The 19,928-nt window shown below is 35.0% G+C and overlaps 1 protein-coding gene across 1 annotated transcript in view; it reads right to left on the bottom strand.

Moving 5' to 3' along the window:
- The window catches only part of Ush2a (usherin), a 740,698-nt gene that overhangs the window by 174,282 nt on the left and 546,488 nt on the right, over positions 1-19,928 (bottom strand). The window contains exons 48-49 of the mRNA XM_015483330.2: positions 10,597-10,795; positions 5,553-5,721 (exon numbers count right to left, since the gene is read on the bottom strand). Coding sequence (XP_015338816.1) covers positions 5,553-5,721; positions 10,597-10,795 — 368 coding nt within the window. The remainder of the gene's footprint in view (positions 1-5,552; positions 5,722-10,596; positions 10,796-19,928) is intronic.

Here is a 19,928-nt window from a genome sequence, read left to right as displayed (position 1 = left end):
AAAATTATTCGCTATCAAACCACCAAAATACTATACAGAGATTTTTTTTAATTAGAGTACAATTATGTAAAATATTACCTGAAATAAGAAAGAAGCCTAGTTTCTGACTAGGATATGTTTTGTTTTTTTAAAAAATAATGATTCTAATTGTAATTTTAGTAGAGATACATTTGCTTGTTTCTGTTTTACCACCAAAACAGAAAAATAAATTACATTAAATTACACATACAACATCAGCACATTACTATATGAAGAAATATAAGGACTCGATATAGTATTTAATCGTGAAAATTCTAATCTTGGCCGGCTGAATGACTAGGTCATGTAGATATATCCCACTTTTCATACTCATAAAATGGAAATTGTATTCTAAGGCATACTGTTTTTAAAAGTACCACCCAGTAAAATTGGCCATTTTGGATCTATACTTTTGTGAATTTCAACACAGGAATGCAATTAGGATACAAAAGAGTTTCATCATTCCCCAGAAACACCCCAATGTTATCTTTTTATAGTCTCACTTTTCCCACCCATTATCCTTGACAATCACCAAGTGGTTCTCTGTAACTATAACTTGTCTTTGAGTATGTCTTACAAATGGAATCTCAGAATTTATACCTTTCTGACACTGGTTTCTTTCACTCTGCATAATGCGTTTTTAGTATTTATCTAGATTTTGTTTCTTTTTACTGCTAGGTAGAATTTCTTTGTACCACAGTTTTCCCATTTACTCCCTTTAGAACTTTTCACTTGTTCCTACTTCTGGGGCAATTATGAATAGAGCAGTCATATACATTGATGGGTAAGTCTTTGAGTAAACATGTTTTCATCTCTCTAAGATAAATACTCAGGAGGTAGTCTCAGTTTTCTCTCAAAATATGGATTTCTAAAATTCAGGAGATAGTAGACTTCATCCTTTGTCTTTGAAAGGATTCTATAACATGATATCTACAAGTAGAAAGGAACTTGTGAATTTTTTTTTTCACAGAGGCTAATGAAGGAGGAATTTACTTGCTATAAACAGTAAATTACTATATTTGTCATATACATATTTACTTCCTCTGGGTAATAGAGTCTCCTGTTTGGTCTGAAATGTAGAATACAATCTTTCTTAAGTCTTCATATCCAAAGGAAACAATATCCCTTACTAGCAAACTTTAACATAATATGTCATACAGTTCAGGTAAGATAGAAATTTAAGGATACAGAGAGAATATGGGGTCTCTAAAGGAAAACTATTAAATTATAGAACAAATAACTCATTAGCAACTCAAATTTAACTCATGAGCTGGACCAAGGAGCCTAAGAGACAGAAAAAGACCAGAAACCAAGAATACTAAATGGCCAATAAGTTACTTTATAACTTTTAAATTCCCTGTTAGTGTTCTTGAATGTAGAAATATAGGAAGATGGCAACAGAAAAAGATCATTAACCCCATGAGGCGAAGGGCCAAATTTGATTGCCTTATGACCTGATCAATTGCCCAACTGCCAGAGATGTTGATGTAAAGGGAAACCTACTACCAGACCAGACCACCTGATGGGAAGACACAATCTTGGTCAGTATTTCCTAGTCAGGAGAGAGGCCCAGCCTCTTTGAATCATATATGTTCCAACCAATATGTACTCTAATAAAAATTTAAGTCATGGCGGTACATCTCCCTCTCATGATAGACTGAATTCTGCTCTCAGAGTGTACACCTTCACCTTTCACTTTCTAATAAAGCTCCTTCTCTCTTTGCCAAAGCCTGATGTGGTTTAATTATCTTCTGCAACATGGTCAAGAACCTAGAAGTTTTGAGTAGAGGTCTTCTCTGCCTCCACAGAGACCTTCATAAACCCCCACGCTGTGACATAGGAGTGGAGGCAGGATCAGTTAATTGGACATCATTTAGGACAATGATGGTCTTAGAAAAAACATAGTGTACACAACTAGACTGGGGAAAGCAACATTTATTTATTTATTTTTAAAAATGCTGTTTTGCACATACCAAATATTAATTGGTTTAGACCTTTAGTCCACATTTTCCTGAATCCCTCAGAATCTTATTCAGATACTGACAGAAGAAAATACTTCATAAAAGAGATGTAGATTATATCAATGAAAAATAAAACAGATTTTTTTTTCCTTCAAAAAAGGGCTATTAGACATAAGATACAAGGATCAGTCACCTTCTCATTAACCTCTCAAAATGAATCTATTTCAGGCCAGGCTTGAAAATGTTTTCTCTCTAAAAGCCACCATGCAGTCTAACAGTTAATTGTTATTCTTATCAAAGAATGACCCACATTAACATTTGGTTGGGGTCATTAGCATATTTATAAAAAAAGTGGGGGGGGGAATGAACATTCTTTTCTCTGCTCCTCTTTGTTATGGGGTACTTTGGAGGAAAGTCCTGAAGAAAAAAGGAAGTAAATGTTAACCAATATTTCAGACTCATCTACAAATATCAGATTGCCTGTTTCTATCTTAGCCTTGAACTGAGAGACTAATGATTGGATTTTAATTACATTTAGATACAAGATGGTTTGGGGTCACTATGCTTTCCCTCTTCATGCAAACAGCCTTAAACTAGTTAACAAAGACCCTAGGCTAAGGACAGAGGTCATGAAAGAATTTCTGCATTTAGGTACATTCAGATGAAAGATTGGGACTGAACAGTGCCTTTGATTATTCCAGAAATTGCAATTCTCTTTCTCTTGACACCATGGTAGGCATTCTGAAACTGTGAAAAATGAACTACTCAAAAAAGAATCCAAATGTGCGACATGCTCAGTCATTTGGTAGGTATTAAAAACGCTTTAGGTCTGAGTAAGCCTGTATACATATACACATCTCGACAATAGAGATTTCAATACTCTTTGTTTTAAAAATGAGTTATTAAAAAGTTTATATAATATCAATAAGAGACTATGGGCTTCCACGGGTTATTTCATTTTCAGAAAAAATCTCATATTTTATTTTGAAATAGAACAAAAGTAGTTCTTAGTTCTAAATCTGACATTGCTAGGATTGAAAAAGGATCAGACCAATCTCTAGAGTCAAATACAGTGTAGATGCAACCAAGTAGAGTTCATTAATTTTCAGGGACAGAGGGTATTTTTCAGCATTTGAATGGTTTGTTGTAAATCATAACATCAAAAATTTTAGTGTGACTTGGAAAAACACAATTACTTAGTTACATGCTAGACATAGAGAAAAGCCTCATAAAGTCTACAGTTGTAAAGGATGGTAAGAAAGAACAGGAAATGCCTATCTCATTTCTGGACTTTTAAAATTTGTTGGAAAAGGAAGAATTATAGAGGAAAACTCCCTAAATTTAAGTGTTCAGAAAGAATAAAGCATTTGACAATATTTGACTAGTTGTTAGCAACCATGAACTACAAGATAATAATTATCAATTTTCTACAAAATCCTTATTCTATCAATGTATTTTCTTATTTAGAAAATCTGGTTAGAAGTTATCCAGGTCAGCAAGTATTTTTGTTGGATAATCAAGAACAACAGCACTATTAAAAAGACATATTTTTTTCTGTGAATTGTAAAGGGAAATGATAACAAACTTGTAGAGTACTTAATTAACACAGTTTTCTGTTTTGCTGTAGTATTTAGCAAAAGAGAAATTGGACAAGACAATTTCACATTTCACATACCTTGGGTGGATATATGAATAAATTTGTACCAAAACAAGGTAAACTGAAAAACCAATATCTAAATTAACCAGATGTTTGGCTTGAATTTCACATTAAACTAGGCATCTCAGCTTTCCTAAGGCCTCCAAAAAACTTGGCTTTTTTCTATTCCTCCCAGATCCACTTTTTGTTCTTTAAGGAAGACATCAATATTCAATTTTGGTGATGGCAAACTATCTGTTATTCTCAATGCCTTTTCTAGAATAAATAGAAACTGACAATGGTTTATTATTTATTAAACTAATGAAAAAGTTTAGAGGTCTAGAATAGCCCTTTAAAAAAAATGTTAACACATTTTGGACAAAGAGACAGAGACAGCTCTCCTCCAAAGAGCATAGATTTTGGGGAGACAGGCCTGCATTTCCATTTCAACTCTCCCACTCCAATCCATCCCTATGAATCTGAATGTGTTACTAATATTCTCTAGACCTGCTTCTTGCTTGTAAACTGCATATAAAATACCCACTTACCAGAGTAATGAATTATGACAATTATATTGGGTAGCATATGTAAAGCTTTTAAATACAGAGCATACCAGAGATTTCTTATTTTATGAATGACAGTTGTTATTATCATTATTCCCAATTACATGATTCTTGAAATTTGGAGGTAAATGGCTAGTTCACTTGGCTGAAGCACTAAGAAGGGGGCAGGGAGAGGAATTCCCTCCTAGTTGCTACCCTTTTTTGCATTGTTCCTTACCCTGCCCAATCCAGAACAAGATGATCCTGCCAGTGGTCTAGAACTCTCAGAAAAATGGAATGTGTAGTTCTAATCCAACTAGGAGCAATGCATGTATGGTTCAGAATAGAAATGAATAAGTGAGGAACTGCTTCTTAGAGAGGGATAAGCAGAGATCCCCAGATTTGAAGATGAAATTATTGAGCCATGTGAATAAAGTCACAAGCACAGGGAGTAGACTAGATCTCCAGGTATAGTTCTTTAGGTTATCCTCTATGCAAGGCAGGCATTTTTTTTTTAATATTTTTTTAGTTGTATATGGACACAATACCTTTATTTTACTTGCTTACTTTTTAAATGTGGTGCCAGGGAGCAAACCCAGTGCCTCATGCAGGCTAGGCAAGCACTCACTCAACCACTGAGCCACAACCCTGGCTCCAAGGCAGGCATTTTTAATGGTGAGTTCCTATACTTTCTAGAGAAAAGTTGCTGCCCTTTTAAAAGATTGTTAACATACTTTTAAAGTTGTTTTTCTCTTTGTTTCAGCTAAATATCTTTGGAAAAACTTAAAAAGAATGAACCAAAATCATTGAGCATCACTATGACTTAATTCTTTTTAGATGACTTGAAGTAGACTTTGCTTATTACAATGCTAAATCCTCTGCCCAGAAGTGTTTGCATCTGCCATTTTTGTCTGAACATGTGATTATGACCACAGAACTGAGCATGCTCAGGAATATGTACCTCACTATATATGATGATGAGTGTTCCCTATTTGGATATGTATAAATCTCCCTAATAAAGCTCTTATTTTCTTTGTTCTGGGAGAACACTGCTTTGCAATAATTTGCAAAGAACACTCCATTACTACAGTGGTGTAAGTAGTAACTGTCTTACCATCTCTCCATTTCTTTATCTCCTGGTTTTGCTTATCGGCTTTATACCTTTCATCCCACTGCACTTGGCTACAGTGAATGACTGTATGCCTCTGGTGTTCTTAGCCTAGATTATATTTCAATGAAGCTGAAAGAAGAAATGATGTCTAAAACAGGCCATTGGCTATGTGTTTGCAGTTCAAATTTTGTTGGAGAGGTATATAAAATAGATGCTGCCACGAGTCATGTGTTAGTGTTTTCATGTTTCCCAAATTATTCAGTACACTCAGAAATGATGCTCACCTGGTAGAATTTTAGCATAATACCCAGAGCAGCACTGATGATTTGGTTGTATCTCCTGAATCCGGCCACCACAACAAACTCCCACTGAATTCAGAATGAATGGGATATACTTTTCTTCACAACAGTGGTATCCAGGCTTGGGGTCATAGAGAACTCCATTACAACAAACCTGAAAGTTTCAAATCATTTTTAAAGAAATGTAAGTTTAATTAAGAGCATTCTATCTCATGTGATACAATTATTTTCTCTTAAGGTCTTGATCTGAGATGATATCATGCATATTTCATAGGTTTAAAAAATGTATCTTCCAGCATCATTCAAATTCTATAAATAATGTTATCTGAGATACAGCACAGCTTTTTTTTAGCCTTCAACAATGCTTTATTTTCTACTATAATACTCTATAAATATGAACTATTTTTATCCACCAGTGCTTCCAATGTAAAAAACTCTTTTGATTTAATGAACACTTCCCCTCAAATGTATATTTTTATTTTAATGTTTGTTTAATTTGAAAACACAGTGTCTATGGAAGCTATCTCTCATTGATCCTTCTTTTTTTCTCTTAATAATTTGAATTTTTCTTAAATTGCATATGGTCCCTTACTTATGAACCCAGTTTTCAGAAAAGGCAATCTCAATGGAGGTCTACTGTCTATGAGTCTGTCTGTCTATCTCATAGGCGACCACATATAAAAAAGAAAATTTATATGAAAATTAATTTTGAAAAGCTACCCTTATTTTTCAAAAGTTATCTAAAAGCAAAGAAATTGGGCTCGATTCCAAAGTCCACCCCTTTGTTTCCTCAGGTAGCATGGCTACTATCTCAACTGTAATGAACTTCTTGTGCTTTAATTATTAGCAATGAGGATTCAAAATTAGTCTAATTCCAAGAATAAATTGGGCAGTTCTTTCCTTCAATTAGTATAAAAGGTAAATTTTGAAATCAAGTTGTATTTGTAGGAGCTAACAGAGAAATCTCTCTAGTGTTTGAGGTTTAGATAGGCTGGTTAGGGTGAAGCAGCATATCATATCTGCCTTGTTTCATGACATTGTTTGATTTTAAAGCATTTAGTAAAATGTCATTCACTTATAGTGTGTTTCTGGACACTTCAACACATCTGGTCTTCTCTTTTATCAGTTTAACCAGTACTTCTCATTCTCTTTTGAAATCATTTCTCAAGAATTTATTTAGTAATGAGCCATTAGGACTGGCTGATTTTCAACCTTTCATTATCAATGTCATTCTCATCTTCCTTTCTCCAAGAGAAATATGCCTTTCTTCTCACCCACTCTGGCTTCCATCAGTGATGGGGTCCCAAAAGAACATTTTCAAGGAAATTTTTCTCTTGGGAGGTTTCCCAGTAAACAAAGTGTTTCCTAAACCTAATCCAGTCTTCATTTTATTGTCTCTGAAAGTATGAATGGGAATTTCAATAATCAGAACTTATTTGCATGTGGCTAATTTTCAAATAGGTTTCTTTTCCTTGCTCCATGGTTTTCAAATGAATTTTGTGATCCAATTATTCTCTAAGTGTGGTTACTGGACCAGCCATAGAGGGATCACCTGGGAATGTGTAAGAAATACAAATTCTCACAGTCCACCCCAGACCTACTGAACAGAATCTCTGGGGATAGAATCTATCATCTGGGTTATAACAATCCCTTCAGGGCTGATTCACTGAGACTGGAGAACCACAATTTGTAATCATGTGTAATCACGTGGGGGAGCTTGAATAAGTATTTTAGGTACTCCCGATGTTGTAGTGATTTAGCCAGAGGTTCTTAGATGCAAAATAAAAGTCTCTTTTCCACTTCTTTGTAACCTCTCATTTTAGGAAATAGATAGTTGTACCTAAGCCCAAGTTAAAATTTACAAATAAGCTTTTTCTTTTGAAAATTAAATAAACTTCCTCATTCTCTTTTGCTGACAATACCTATGTTGCCTCTTAAATCCTTGAGATAAAATGAAGACTTCCTATGAATCATCATTATGAATTGCATCTCCTTTTAATAATTTATAACATTTGTCTTAAGAGTGGCATGTGATTTTTTTTTTCAATTTTAAAATAGTTTCTTTTTCCTACTTATTCTTTCTAGATAGACATGACAGTAGAGTGTATTTTGACATAATATACATGCATGGAATATAACTTATTCTAATTAGGATCTCATTCCTGTGGTGGTACATGATATAAAATGGTAGTGTATTCACTATTCAGTGGTAGTGTATTCGTATATGAACATAGGAAAGTTAATGTCCAGTTCATTCTACCATCTCTCCTATTCCTGTTCCCCTTCCCCTTTCTCTTCATTCCCCTTTGTCTAATCCAATGAACTTCTGTTCTTCTTTCCCTGACTCTTATTATGTGTTAGCGTCCACATATCAGAGAGAACATTTGGCCTTATGGTTTGGGGGCCTGTCTTATTTCACTTAGCATAATAGACTACAGTTCATCTATTTACAGACAAATGCCATAATTTCATTCTTCTTTAAGGCTGAGTAATATACCATTGTGTATATACAACATTTTCTTTATCCATTCACCTGTTGAAGGCCACCTAGGTTGGTTCCATAGCTTATCTATTATGAACTGAGCTGCTATAAACATTAGTGTGCCTGTGTCACTATAGTATAATGATTTAAGTCCTTTGGGTATATGCTGAGGAGTAGGATAACTGGGTTAAATGGTGGTTCCATTCCAAGTTTTCTGAAGAATCTCTATAGTGCTTTCCAGATGGGTTGCACCAATTTGCAGTCCCACCAGCAATGTAGGAGTGAACCTTTTCCCTCACATCGTCACCAACATTCATTGTTGCTTGTATTCTTGATAATTGCCATTTTGACTAGAATGAGATGGAATGTCAGTGAAGTTTTAATTTGCATTTCTTTAATTGCTATATATGTTAAACATTTTTTCATACATTTGTTGACTGTATTTCTTTCTCTGGGAAGTGCCTATTCAGTTCCTTTGCCCACTTATTGATCATTTTTGGTGTTAAATTTTTTGAGTTTTTATATATCCTGGAGATCGATGCTCTGAGGGAAAGATGGCAAAAGTTTTCTCACATTCTATAGGCTCTTTCTTCATGTTCTTGATGTTTCTTTTGAAGAATATTAGATGAAATTTGCCCATGCCAGTTTCCCAAAGGTGAACTTTTCTTTCACCATTCTTCAATTTACATTTATTCTTTATAAAAGCTTGTAGTCTTTTCTTTTTCTCCTCTCTCTCTCACTCTCCCCCCCCCCATAGAATAGTAGAAAGTTTCTTTCTTTTTTCTCATCTTAATCTTTTTTCTTAATTGTTTTAAAATTAGACTAAACAGCTTTTTGTCATCTGGAAAGTATTGAACTTAATAATACTATACAAATAGTCATTTACTTGGTGCAAAGTCTCATTAAATTTTTTCAAAAGCTTGGCTGGGTGTGGTGGCACACGTCTGTAATCCCAGCAGCTTGGCTTGGGAGGCTGAGACAGGAGGATCCTGAGTTTAAAGCCAGCCTCAGCAAAAGAGTGGTACTAAGCCACTCAGTGAGACCCTGTCTCTAAATAAAATACAAAATAGGGCTGGGGATGTGGCTCAGTGGTCGAGTGCCCCTGAGTTTAATCCCTGGTACCAAAAAAAAAAAAAAAAAAATTCTTCAAGAGCTTACAAAAATAGTTTTGGATATCAAAGTACACACAAAAAAAGTGAAGGAATATGTAAGTAATTCATCCTAAACATATAGAATCTATAGGTATCTATTATACTTTATTAATATTCTGTTGTACTCTGTTAATTTTTTCTTCATCCATAACAGGCATATTTTAACTTGACCTGGTTATATTAAGAGAATTTACTTTTTGATATTTTGGAATACACTTAAACTAAAACATTATCTTTCCTACTTTTACTCTTTTTTTGCTTTAATTTCACAGTATGGTTTAGAAATGAAACTATTATCAAATCCGTTATCACACCTCAGCTATGAGGGCAACTTCTGGCCAGAATCAGTTTTTATTTTGATGAACTTTATCACTAGACAAACTTTGAAGTATTAAATCATATACCTATGTAATTATTCTTCACTCATCATTGGATAATACATGTTAAAATAATGGAAACAAAAAATGCAGATTAAATTCCATATTTTCCTCAATATTTCCACAAGTTTTATCTTTTTTTTCCATAGAGAACATCATTTATTCTAACATTTTTTCCTCTAAGAAATTTAATTTTATGAAAGCATGTTCGTTAGACAGTACATATTTAGTGGTCTAAAATGATATAAAACTTAGCAATAATAACAATTTTGGAGACTATCAAAAAATGTATAGTTGGTAACTGACTAGCTTGATTCATCGCTAAGATGATAACTACTGCTAAGCTTGTGTCAGCCATAATAATTTGTAGTTTGATCCATATTGCTTCAATAATTCACTTTCTTAATTACTGAGTTCTTTTGCAGTGAATCTTATGAATTTAACAGTAGCTTTAGTCATTGAATGTGTGATGTTGTTGATAAATAGGAACATTATTTCATTATATGAGATGCTACCTTCAAACTAAGGATTTTTCTGTGTCGTTTGTCAATAAAAGCCATTTACAAACTCTCTGTCTGGCTGTATTATTGATCTGTTTCCTAAACAGCAACTAATATGAACATTAATCTACAAATGACCATAATTCTAAAATATTTCTGACAAACCTTGAAAGGTCCTGTTCACAGTTACTCATCAGTGTCATGTAAACCAACATTCATTTGTAGCTGAATGGATTGGTTGTAAAGAAAATTTCAAGTGCCTCAATCAAATACAAATTTGGGAGGTTCCTTATCATTCTAATAAACTCGTATTTCCTGTAAAGATGATGAAAAATGGAAAGGCTAAAATGCCCATAGGGATGACTGCGTTGTTATAAGCATCCTTTCTTCTTCCTGGGGGTCCTCATAGAAGGGTACCAGGAACATCTATCATGACACAACATGGTCAAAGGAGCAAGGGATTTTACCTGGAATATTCAATGAAGAAAACATTTCACTGACTGGTTTGAAAAGGTTTACCTTAGCTTCAGGAGAGTAGCAAATGTGCCCACAGATAGTTTTGTGTTTTTGACACTTCAGTGCTTCGCAGAGCTCATCCCTATGGTCCTCCATTAACTTCTGGGTCTTAGGGCATGAATGCCATGTTTTCCGTAAAAGATCATATCCAAGTATGATGCCATTTGGCTTCCCTGGAGACACCCAATCAATTTGAAGGGATCTGCAACAGACAGAATAATCGATACTTCTGAAAAGACAACATTTAACGTTACTGCCACCAGCCAACCCTATTTTTCAATTCATGCTCCAGATTAGTCAAAAGGTCTATTTCTTCAGGGACTGTCAAACTTAAAAAAAAGAAGGAATAGATATTAATGTATGTTTAATACACACAAATACATATTTACACTCGTACATGTAACTACCATATAACATGCTTTGAGAATCAATCAAAGTCATTTTAGCTTTTGGGAGAATAACACAAAGTACGAGTCCAGCCATTCATCTAGTTTAGTTTCCAGGATAAGAAGAAAATATCCCTGTTGGTGACTAATTGGGGGAAGTCAACATAACATTTGGTTTGCTACACAAAGATAAAATACAGATAACATGAGTCGGTGAACAGGATGAAAACTAAAATGTGTTGAATCTAAGTCTTACCTCTCCCTGCCTTCTCCTTTGCCTTAATTTGCTAGGACCAGTGATATAACACATAGTTGCCAAACAATGGAGCTGGAAGACAGCTATGGGATTTTTTTAGGGACTCACAATTTTTCTGGTACAGCTTCCACCTTCTTCCTTCCTGTTCCTTTCTGATGCATGAGATGTCTGCAACTTTAGTAATCACTGTATAGTGACTTGAGAAAGTCTATACATCACAAAGATATCACCAGGAATTTGGTATTGCTGAGACAACGCCAACCATCATCTACATCTGGAACTCTCTATTTAAGTCTCTATTGTTGGGGTTTTGTTATTTGCAGCCAAAACAAATACACACATTTATAAAATCCATAATGTCACAGAATTCCTTCAAATGTACTTGAATTCAATACTTCTTCATTTTTGAATCACCTAAGTAGATTTTTGTTTTTCTCCAACCATTCTTTAACTAGCATGGTTAAGTGTGTTTTGTGGTCAGGAATGCAGGAATTGGAAATTCTTATAACACATTCTTTTAAATCATTATGTTCTTAAAGAAGATATCTGATTTTTAAAAACTGACCCACAATTTCATTTAAAACACAGATATGCTCTTTTTTTTTTTCTTTTGTAGGGGTGGTATACAGTGAGGGTATAATGTCTGACCAAACTTTACTGCATTTCCAATGATCTATTAATATTTTATATGCTGTAGCAAATGAGATCATAGTGTAAAACTGCACACAGAGGAGATAACTCTGAATAAAATGATTACTCTTAGGTTAAAGTTACAGAACTTTAATTTTGCACTTAGGTCTGCTTGCTGGAAAGATACTGCTTCAATCACACCTACGTATCACCTTTAGAATTTTCTTAACAAGCCTTATGTACAGGAAGTAAAGTTTTCAATAAAGCCCCAGAGCTTCAAACATGGCACATCCTTGCTGCAGACCATGGTAAGCAAATCTTTCTCTTTGTAAATGCAAAAATAATATTTATTTTTGTTCTCATTGTTTCTAAAAGATTAATGGAAATTTGATATTCAATATCAATTTGTTTTTTATAATTCTAGAATTTCCAGTCATAACATTTAACCAGTCAGGAATAGTTACAGACTGCCTTTTACACAGAAAACATTTCAGTAAGTGCTTCATAGGAAAGCAAGTGCATGTGAGCCTTCTCCCTATATTTCAAAAGTCTCACCGTAAATTCTAACAATAACCTATGTTAATAAATTTCCTGCCATTGTGTAACATAACATTTTTACCATATTTTATTTATTTATTTCAAACTGGGGATTGAACCCAGAAGTGCTTAACCACCGAGCTAGATCCCCAGCCCTTTTTATTTTTTATTTTGAGACAGGATCTCACATAGTTGCTGAGACTGGCTTTAAATTTATGATCCTCTTGCCTTGTTGGGATTATAGGCGTGTGCCACTACACCGGGCTGTACCTTTTATTTTAAGGAGAAGTAGATCCTCATAGACCAAATTCCTGAACCCCATCAGAATTCCAAATGCTGTTACATGTAAGCCCAAACACATTAAAAAGCATCAATCAAGATAAACTTGACCTTTTAATAGACTGTTAAAAAATTATTGTTCCATTTTCTTTGGGTACAAACATAAGACATTCTGTAAGAAGACTTTGTAGATAGGAAATTGATGTCACCTATGAGAAAACAATTTCATAGGTGACTAGTGGAGTCGCTGTTATTATTCAAAAGTATCCAACTTTCAAATTAATTCTGCATTCTGCAGATATGTCTTTTTATTCATCACATAATTAACTGCAGAAAAGACTACATTAAAGCAATATTCAAGGGTCTGACTTATCCACAAAAGCTGGTGAACGAGAAAGGTCTACAATATACCAGGCAGAATACCATGACATTGTGACTTCTTTTCTTGTGCAACATAACCACAAGTGAGACTACCTACATATTTATTGAGAAAATGAACAGTTTAGCTTTTGAGGATTTGAATCGTTGACATGAAGGCAAATGATCAAAGAAGAAGAGGGTATTTAACATCTGTCTGTCTCTCATTGGAAACAACTGGACGAACCACAGGGTCTTTTGGTGGTTGACTTGAAAATGAAAGATATCTCTAAGAAATATGCACCACTAGTAATGGGATTAATGGTTTCATTGCTTTGATGTTTAAGAGCAAACCAGAAGGAAAATCCTAAGTCTTAGGAGTGAATTAAATATCGGTGAACACAAGCTGAAGTTGCATGTGTGTGTGTGTGTGTGTGTGTGGTTGTATACTCATGTATACATATAAATTGAGAATTTTTGATTGGATCTTTTTCCTAGATTTTTTTAATGAAATAACTCTAGGAGGCTACTTAGCTTTCAGGGCAGTAGGAACTGAAGTTTAACATGGCTTAAATAGCTTTTAATCAAACCCATCATGTCTATGTACATTGTGTTACATGAAGTCATTGTGCAGTCAGACATTCTAGAAGGACATTGACTTCTGTGACACTAAATAATATTGTGGCTATGCCCATGGGATTTGTTATTTCCATTCGTCACTTCAAGAAGCACAAAATATCTTAGAATATAGAAAGTACTATGGGAAAAATAATTTCTTACCACTTACCTAACACAGGTGAATATCAAAATAATACAATAATTTTTATGAAGATTTAGGGTTCACACTGGTACTTTAAACATTTTATTATAAAATTGTATTATTATTTTGTCAAAATATTCTTGTTTTGGCCAAAGGAAAAAAAAGTCACATACCCTAAAATACCTTCAAATTGTCACGTGTTAAATAGCTTCAAATTCCTGATCAATTTTAAATATGCCTTTTCTTTTTCTATTCAATTTAGTTATTTTTGTCATTTTATGTAGCACTCAAGTTTTCAACAGTACTCTAGATCATGGTTACCAAAAATGATCAGAACATTTTAGTATAAGAGGATATAAATGGATTTTGACAATGTATTAATTCTTTGCTCTTAAATCAAGTCATTGAATATTTAATTTTCCTACTGGGATATGTAGTAAAAGTTGCAGTGGTTGAAAATCAATACTCACAACCCATGTCCTTGAGATATGAAATATGCATACATGAAGCACATGAAATGTTATATAATAATATAAAATCAGGTGTTTTCAAAATGTAGTTCAGGATACAATCATAAAAGCACATAAGCAAAGACTACTGTATAATAAACTCACCAAGGAAAGTTTCATAGAAATGGAAGCAAACTTGCATTGGTTAAGAAGAGGATGAGAAGAATTGGGGGCAGGAAGACCGACATCAGCATAAGTTAGAGGCAGGAATCAATGTGATTAATGAATGATCCACATCCAGTAATAATGAAAAGTCCATTTTAACACACAAAAAAAGTATTAGGGTTCCTCAAGTACCATGTTGAGGAGTTAGTAAAATAGGGTAATTGTGTGGGTTGTCACTAATAAAATCAAAATCTTCTTTAGAATTAATAGCCTGGTAAATGAGAGTGGACGTGACCAAAGGCAGGACAAACATTGGTAATCTAAATGCGATAGAATGTGAACTTTGGATTTCCTGTTATTTAGAAATTGCAACTATTGCTCCAAATTGAGGATACCAGATGATGAGTTTCTTCATTTAAGAGTGGTAAGTTTCTGCCTTTTAAAGGGAACCTCAAGGTTCTGCTAAGTTCTGAGGATAACACTGACCCATAACCCTAATCAACCAAAATAAATGGAATTTGAGGGGGAGTTTCTAAAAACATAAACTTTATAATGAATATTTATTAAATACCTAACATAAAACCAGGCATCATTCTGTATTTATCAGTGATCCAAACAGATAAAGTTCTTTTTATCATAAAATTTACTTTATTTTTGGAGGAGATGAACAGTACAGAAACACATAAATATGTAATGTATCAGGGTAAAAAATCCAGGAGCACTGGAATGCACTGAACAAGAGACAGGATATTAAAACATGAGATCAGGTGGATGTTGGTAGGATGGAATAGGATATTGCAAATCATACAGGATTTTGTAGCATAGGAAAATGAATTTGGATTCATTTTTGAATGTGTTGGAAAATCATTGGCAGTTTCTGACCTAAGAGATGGAAGGGAGTTACTTACTTAGCACCCCGGCCACTGCCATTCCACATACATAGCCTAGGCTCTAGAAAGAAGTTTCAAATTCAACACTCAGAGAAACTGAAAGAGGAGAAATTGGAAAGACTTTCATCTCATAGTTAGCACTTAACTGAAGCACAGAAATGTCTAAGCCCAATCTGCTGCTGTCTCTGGAAAGAAGTTTGGCAAAGAGGTCTTGGGACAGTTTAACATAGACCCCTGGGCTTGGCATTTTGGAAAGCACAGAAAATGGTGCTTGTTTCTTAGAGGATTCTGAAGGTTAGGGATGGGCCAGAGCAGCTCTTTGATGATAAGAATAGAGTGCCACAATATAAAGCCATATGTGTATATTTTCAGAGGTCTAAGTTTCCTTTGAGCCAAGTGGATGCTTAGCAAGATGGCTGGGCATGGCTACCCTGAAGGAACAGTGACTGACCAGAATGGCAGACTTCTCAGATGAGACAAGTCTTTGGGATATTGTGATCTCCTGGCACCACAGAGAGAGAAGACATGTCAGGAAATTTAGCCATGTGGATATCCTTCTCGGGACCTCTCAAGGAAAACAAAATTGTCAATGGAAGCATCACCTGACACACAGAGGGCTACACAAACATTATCCAGTGCTGACTGTGAAATAATAAAACCATAACACCAGGAAGAGACCCACTTGGATGAAAGGGAATAGGAGAGAAAGCTAGGAAAGGAAAGAGCAAGCTACAATCAGGTCTGACCCTGAAAAACAGGAGAAACTTTGAACTAGATGTGAGTTGAACATATTTCTGGAAATAGGATGGACTTTTGAATACTTGATTATGAATCTTAATTGCTGACTCATAACTCATAGACTCATAACTAAAAAAAAATTGAAAGTCATAACATGTTCCTGAGAGGTATTCAAGAGTTGAGAATAAGACCAAAGTATATTTAAGGCAAAAAGTAGTAAATGAAAAGTAAAGCTTTTTCATCTTTATATCTAATTGAATTTAGACAGCTCCAACACTTTATGTAAACTGAACTGATGAAAGCATGGAACAGGGTGGGGTTGGTGGAAATAGAGGAACATGTATGAGAAGATGCTTTAAAAGAACACCTACTAAAAGTGACATTTAATGAACTCAGGAGATTTGAAAAAAAAAGTCAAAGATATGTATCTTTTATGATATGCAGGATGATGAGCCTTTGTAGTAGTGGATGTTGGGGGAGAAAGATGAGTTTGGTGAGAATTTACTTTCAGTTCAAGGTTATGGAAGTGATCAGTGGACATCAAAATAGAAAATCAACAGGCAACTGGATATGTATGGAACTAGGGTTTAGGGAAAAAATAGGGTCAGAGGGCTTTGAGACATCAGTATGACTAAAGTTGTAATGAACTGAGCTGGAAGATGAGGCTTTCTGCTGAAGACAACCAGAATTAACGAGTGAGTCTGTAATAGAAGAGAGCCAACGGCCAAAATGATTGAGGAGAAAGAACTGAACTTGGCTAAGAGGCATGAAGACCACCTGAGTGACTGAGCTGCTTCTGTGGGAGCTACAGATGGTAGAAAGGTTAGGAGGAATTTGGGAAGGAGAAGGAGGTGAGGAAATGGAAGTAGTGATGGCCATTTTGAGCATAAGCTTCAGTGCATGCCTGTAATCCTAGTGACTCAAGAGGTGGAGGGGGGAGGATTGCAAGTTCAAAGCCAGCCTCAGCAACGTAGTGAGACCCTGTTTCAAAAAAAAAAAAAAGGCTGGTGACGTGGCTCCATGGTAAAGTGTCCCTGGGTTTAATCCCTGGTAACAAAAAAAAAAGAAAGAAAGAAAGAAAAAGCTTCATATTCTGTAAGGTCTCTTGGAACAATGAATTTGATAATTAGAACTAATTGGCTATCAAAACAATACTATTCCTTGAAAGCGGTTGTGATTAGATCTCTACAACAGTACTAAATGTACTACAAGTTCTCTCCTTTAAGAGTCCTTCCCATATCTTTTAAAGATTTAAGCAGAAAATTCCAGTTCAAATTAAAAGTTATCTCTATTCATCCAAATTAGCTAGGGAGGGATTTTAGAATATGAGTAAGGAATGGGTTATTTATTTTATATTCTACGGTTCAACATTTCTTCCTGTTAAGCCAAACATACAAAAACATGATTTTATTTTTTATATATATATATAATGTTAAGATCATTACTTCAGTCTAAGCTGTCAGTCACCCAAACCAAACCAAACAAAACCAACCAACAAACAAAAAACAGGGAAAGAAAATCAAGAATGATTTTGATAGGGGGTGTCCCTCAAAAGTTCTTGTGTGAAATCAGGGAGTAAAGTGATTAGATTATGAAAGTTATAAAAAATTCACTCCATCCTAATTGAATGAACTAACTGGGTGGTAACTATAGGCAGGTGGGGCATGGCTGCAGGAAGTGGGTCACTGGGTGTGTGCCTCATGGATTATATATTTTATCTGCCTGGCTCCTTCCTCTTTCTTTTTCTTCTTCCTGACCTTCATGAACAGAGCGGCACTCCTTATACCCCATGATGTTCTATCTCACTTTGACCTGAACAATGAGGTTGGCTGACCATAAACTGAACCTCAGAAATCATGAGCCAAAATAAACTTTTCCTCCTCTAAGTTTTTCTTGTTATGTATTTTGCTCACAGTGACTAAAAGCTGACTAATACAGAAGAGATTCCCGGATATCTGTCATAGTATGAAAAAATAGGAGCCTCACAGTTTAACCTTAAATTTGGTGTGAGGCAAAAGGGGAGAGACTCTTTATCCATAAACTCTGACCTCTTGTGCCATATTCAACTCCAAGTTAAGGAATTTGAAAATACAGGGGGATTCATGAAGGATGATAGTGGTTCAGCCTTCATTTAGAGACACCCAGACTATGCTGCTCTCATAAAGATTTCCGAAAAGTTGGTATATAAAAATAATCTTTGCTGCCATTCAGTATCTTGAGGCAAATTTTAAAACCATTATTTGTGAGCACTAAAGAGACATTACATCTCAGACTTCTCATCAATAATACAGCCCCAAACTCAGTTGGAACTGAAAAAACTGCCATAGTTCCAATTAAAGGCAATAAAAGACATGATCTGCATTCTCTCTCTGCCTTCCCTTGAGCTTTGTGCCTGGAAACCATGCATTTTGGAATCCTAGTAGTAATGTAATAAAATCTCATCCTTGTTTATGTTCTTCTCTGAGCTTTTCCTTTTATGGAGAATAAATAAGTAAACCTCACAGGGAGCCCAATATTCAAGTAAAGTTGTCAGTTGGAGTGTTTGTCATATTTCAATCAAAGCCAGAGCCAGCCAGCTATCTTCATCCAGCACTCTCTGCATTCTCGAGGACCAGAATTAATGAATTAGCTATTGATTAAATTCCACTCTAGCAAATCCACCAAGGCAAATAAATGAACTACCCAGGGCACGTGTAGGCCATGGCCAGACATGTCTGGGCTATTGATCAGTAGTTAGTATTCTTTGGGGATATAGAAGCAGCTGATAATAATATGACAAGTACAGAATATGCAATGCAGAAACAGTTTGTTTCTAGAGAAGCAACTTATAAAGCTAGAAGGGTCCATCTGCTCTTTCTACAGCCGTGTTCTACGGTATCTCTGGTTTATATATATATTAGGAAAATCATGCAGAAGAACTTGAACTACAGATGATGTAGTCAAAAGCAAGGAAAAATTAAAGGCCAGGGACAAGGATGAGTCGTAGCATTCTATGCATATGATCCAACACTCTTGTGTGCTCTCTGTACGTGTTATTGAAATATATAAAAGTTAAATTTTGGTGACTGCTGCATTTTACCTAAAATAGAAAAGGAATATAAGAAATGTATGTTTCATAAGAAACCAGATTATTTTCAATGCTATAGAAGTAAACCTAGTCTACCAATAGTTTTGTAGGAGGATTTTGCATTTGATTTTGCAGATTGCTAACATAAAAAAAGATTTTTAAAAACCAAAATAGAAACATAATTAACAAGTATACATTGCCAGAAGTATAATGCAATTACACAAACAATAAGCTGCACACAGGAGGCTAAGGGCTTTGGTGTTGGTATATTTTGATTAATGGCTTGGCAGCTTATACCTGCTCGTTAAGAGTCTTGCCTTCGGATATTGTTATTCTGCTACGATGGATCATTTTAAGAAAGGAAAGATTTTATATGCCAATATTTGGTTGTGAGTGATTTCTAACAAGTTTTAGCTAGATCTCTGACCGGGGAAAAAATAAAAAGTCAGCCAAAGGCATTGTAATAAAGAAAAATCTGGTGCTGCTTACAGTCTATCTTTCCCACTAATTACAACCAGAAAGTCTGCATACATCACAAAACATGACTATCTGAGGACTTCGAAAAGGCAATAACAGGCAGATCAGGAAAGGAACCACACATGGAAGAATGAAATGTTATGGAATAATTTTCCCATTTTTGTCTCTCTGTTTATCTTGCATCTTTAACTTCAGAGCAGTACCACTATCAAACTGTGAACTGGGAAAGGGAAATCTTAAAGAAAGTCAATCTTTCTGGCCAGAGTACCTGGAACAAAAAAACTTTGCAAGCCAGAGAGTGTAGGGGAAATTCCCATTTTGTTTTGCCCTCGCCCCCCCTTCCC

The sequence above is a fragment of the Marmota marmota genome, unplaced genomic scaffold (assembly GCF_001458135.2).
Source record: "Marmota marmota marmota unplaced genomic scaffold, marMar, whole genome shotgun sequence".
Classification (NCBI taxonomy): domain Eukaryota; kingdom Metazoa; phylum Chordata; class Mammalia; order Rodentia; family Sciuridae; genus Marmota; species Marmota marmota.
Note: the sequence above shows the minus strand (reverse complement) of the source record. Positions and strands in the feature narration are given on the sequence as shown.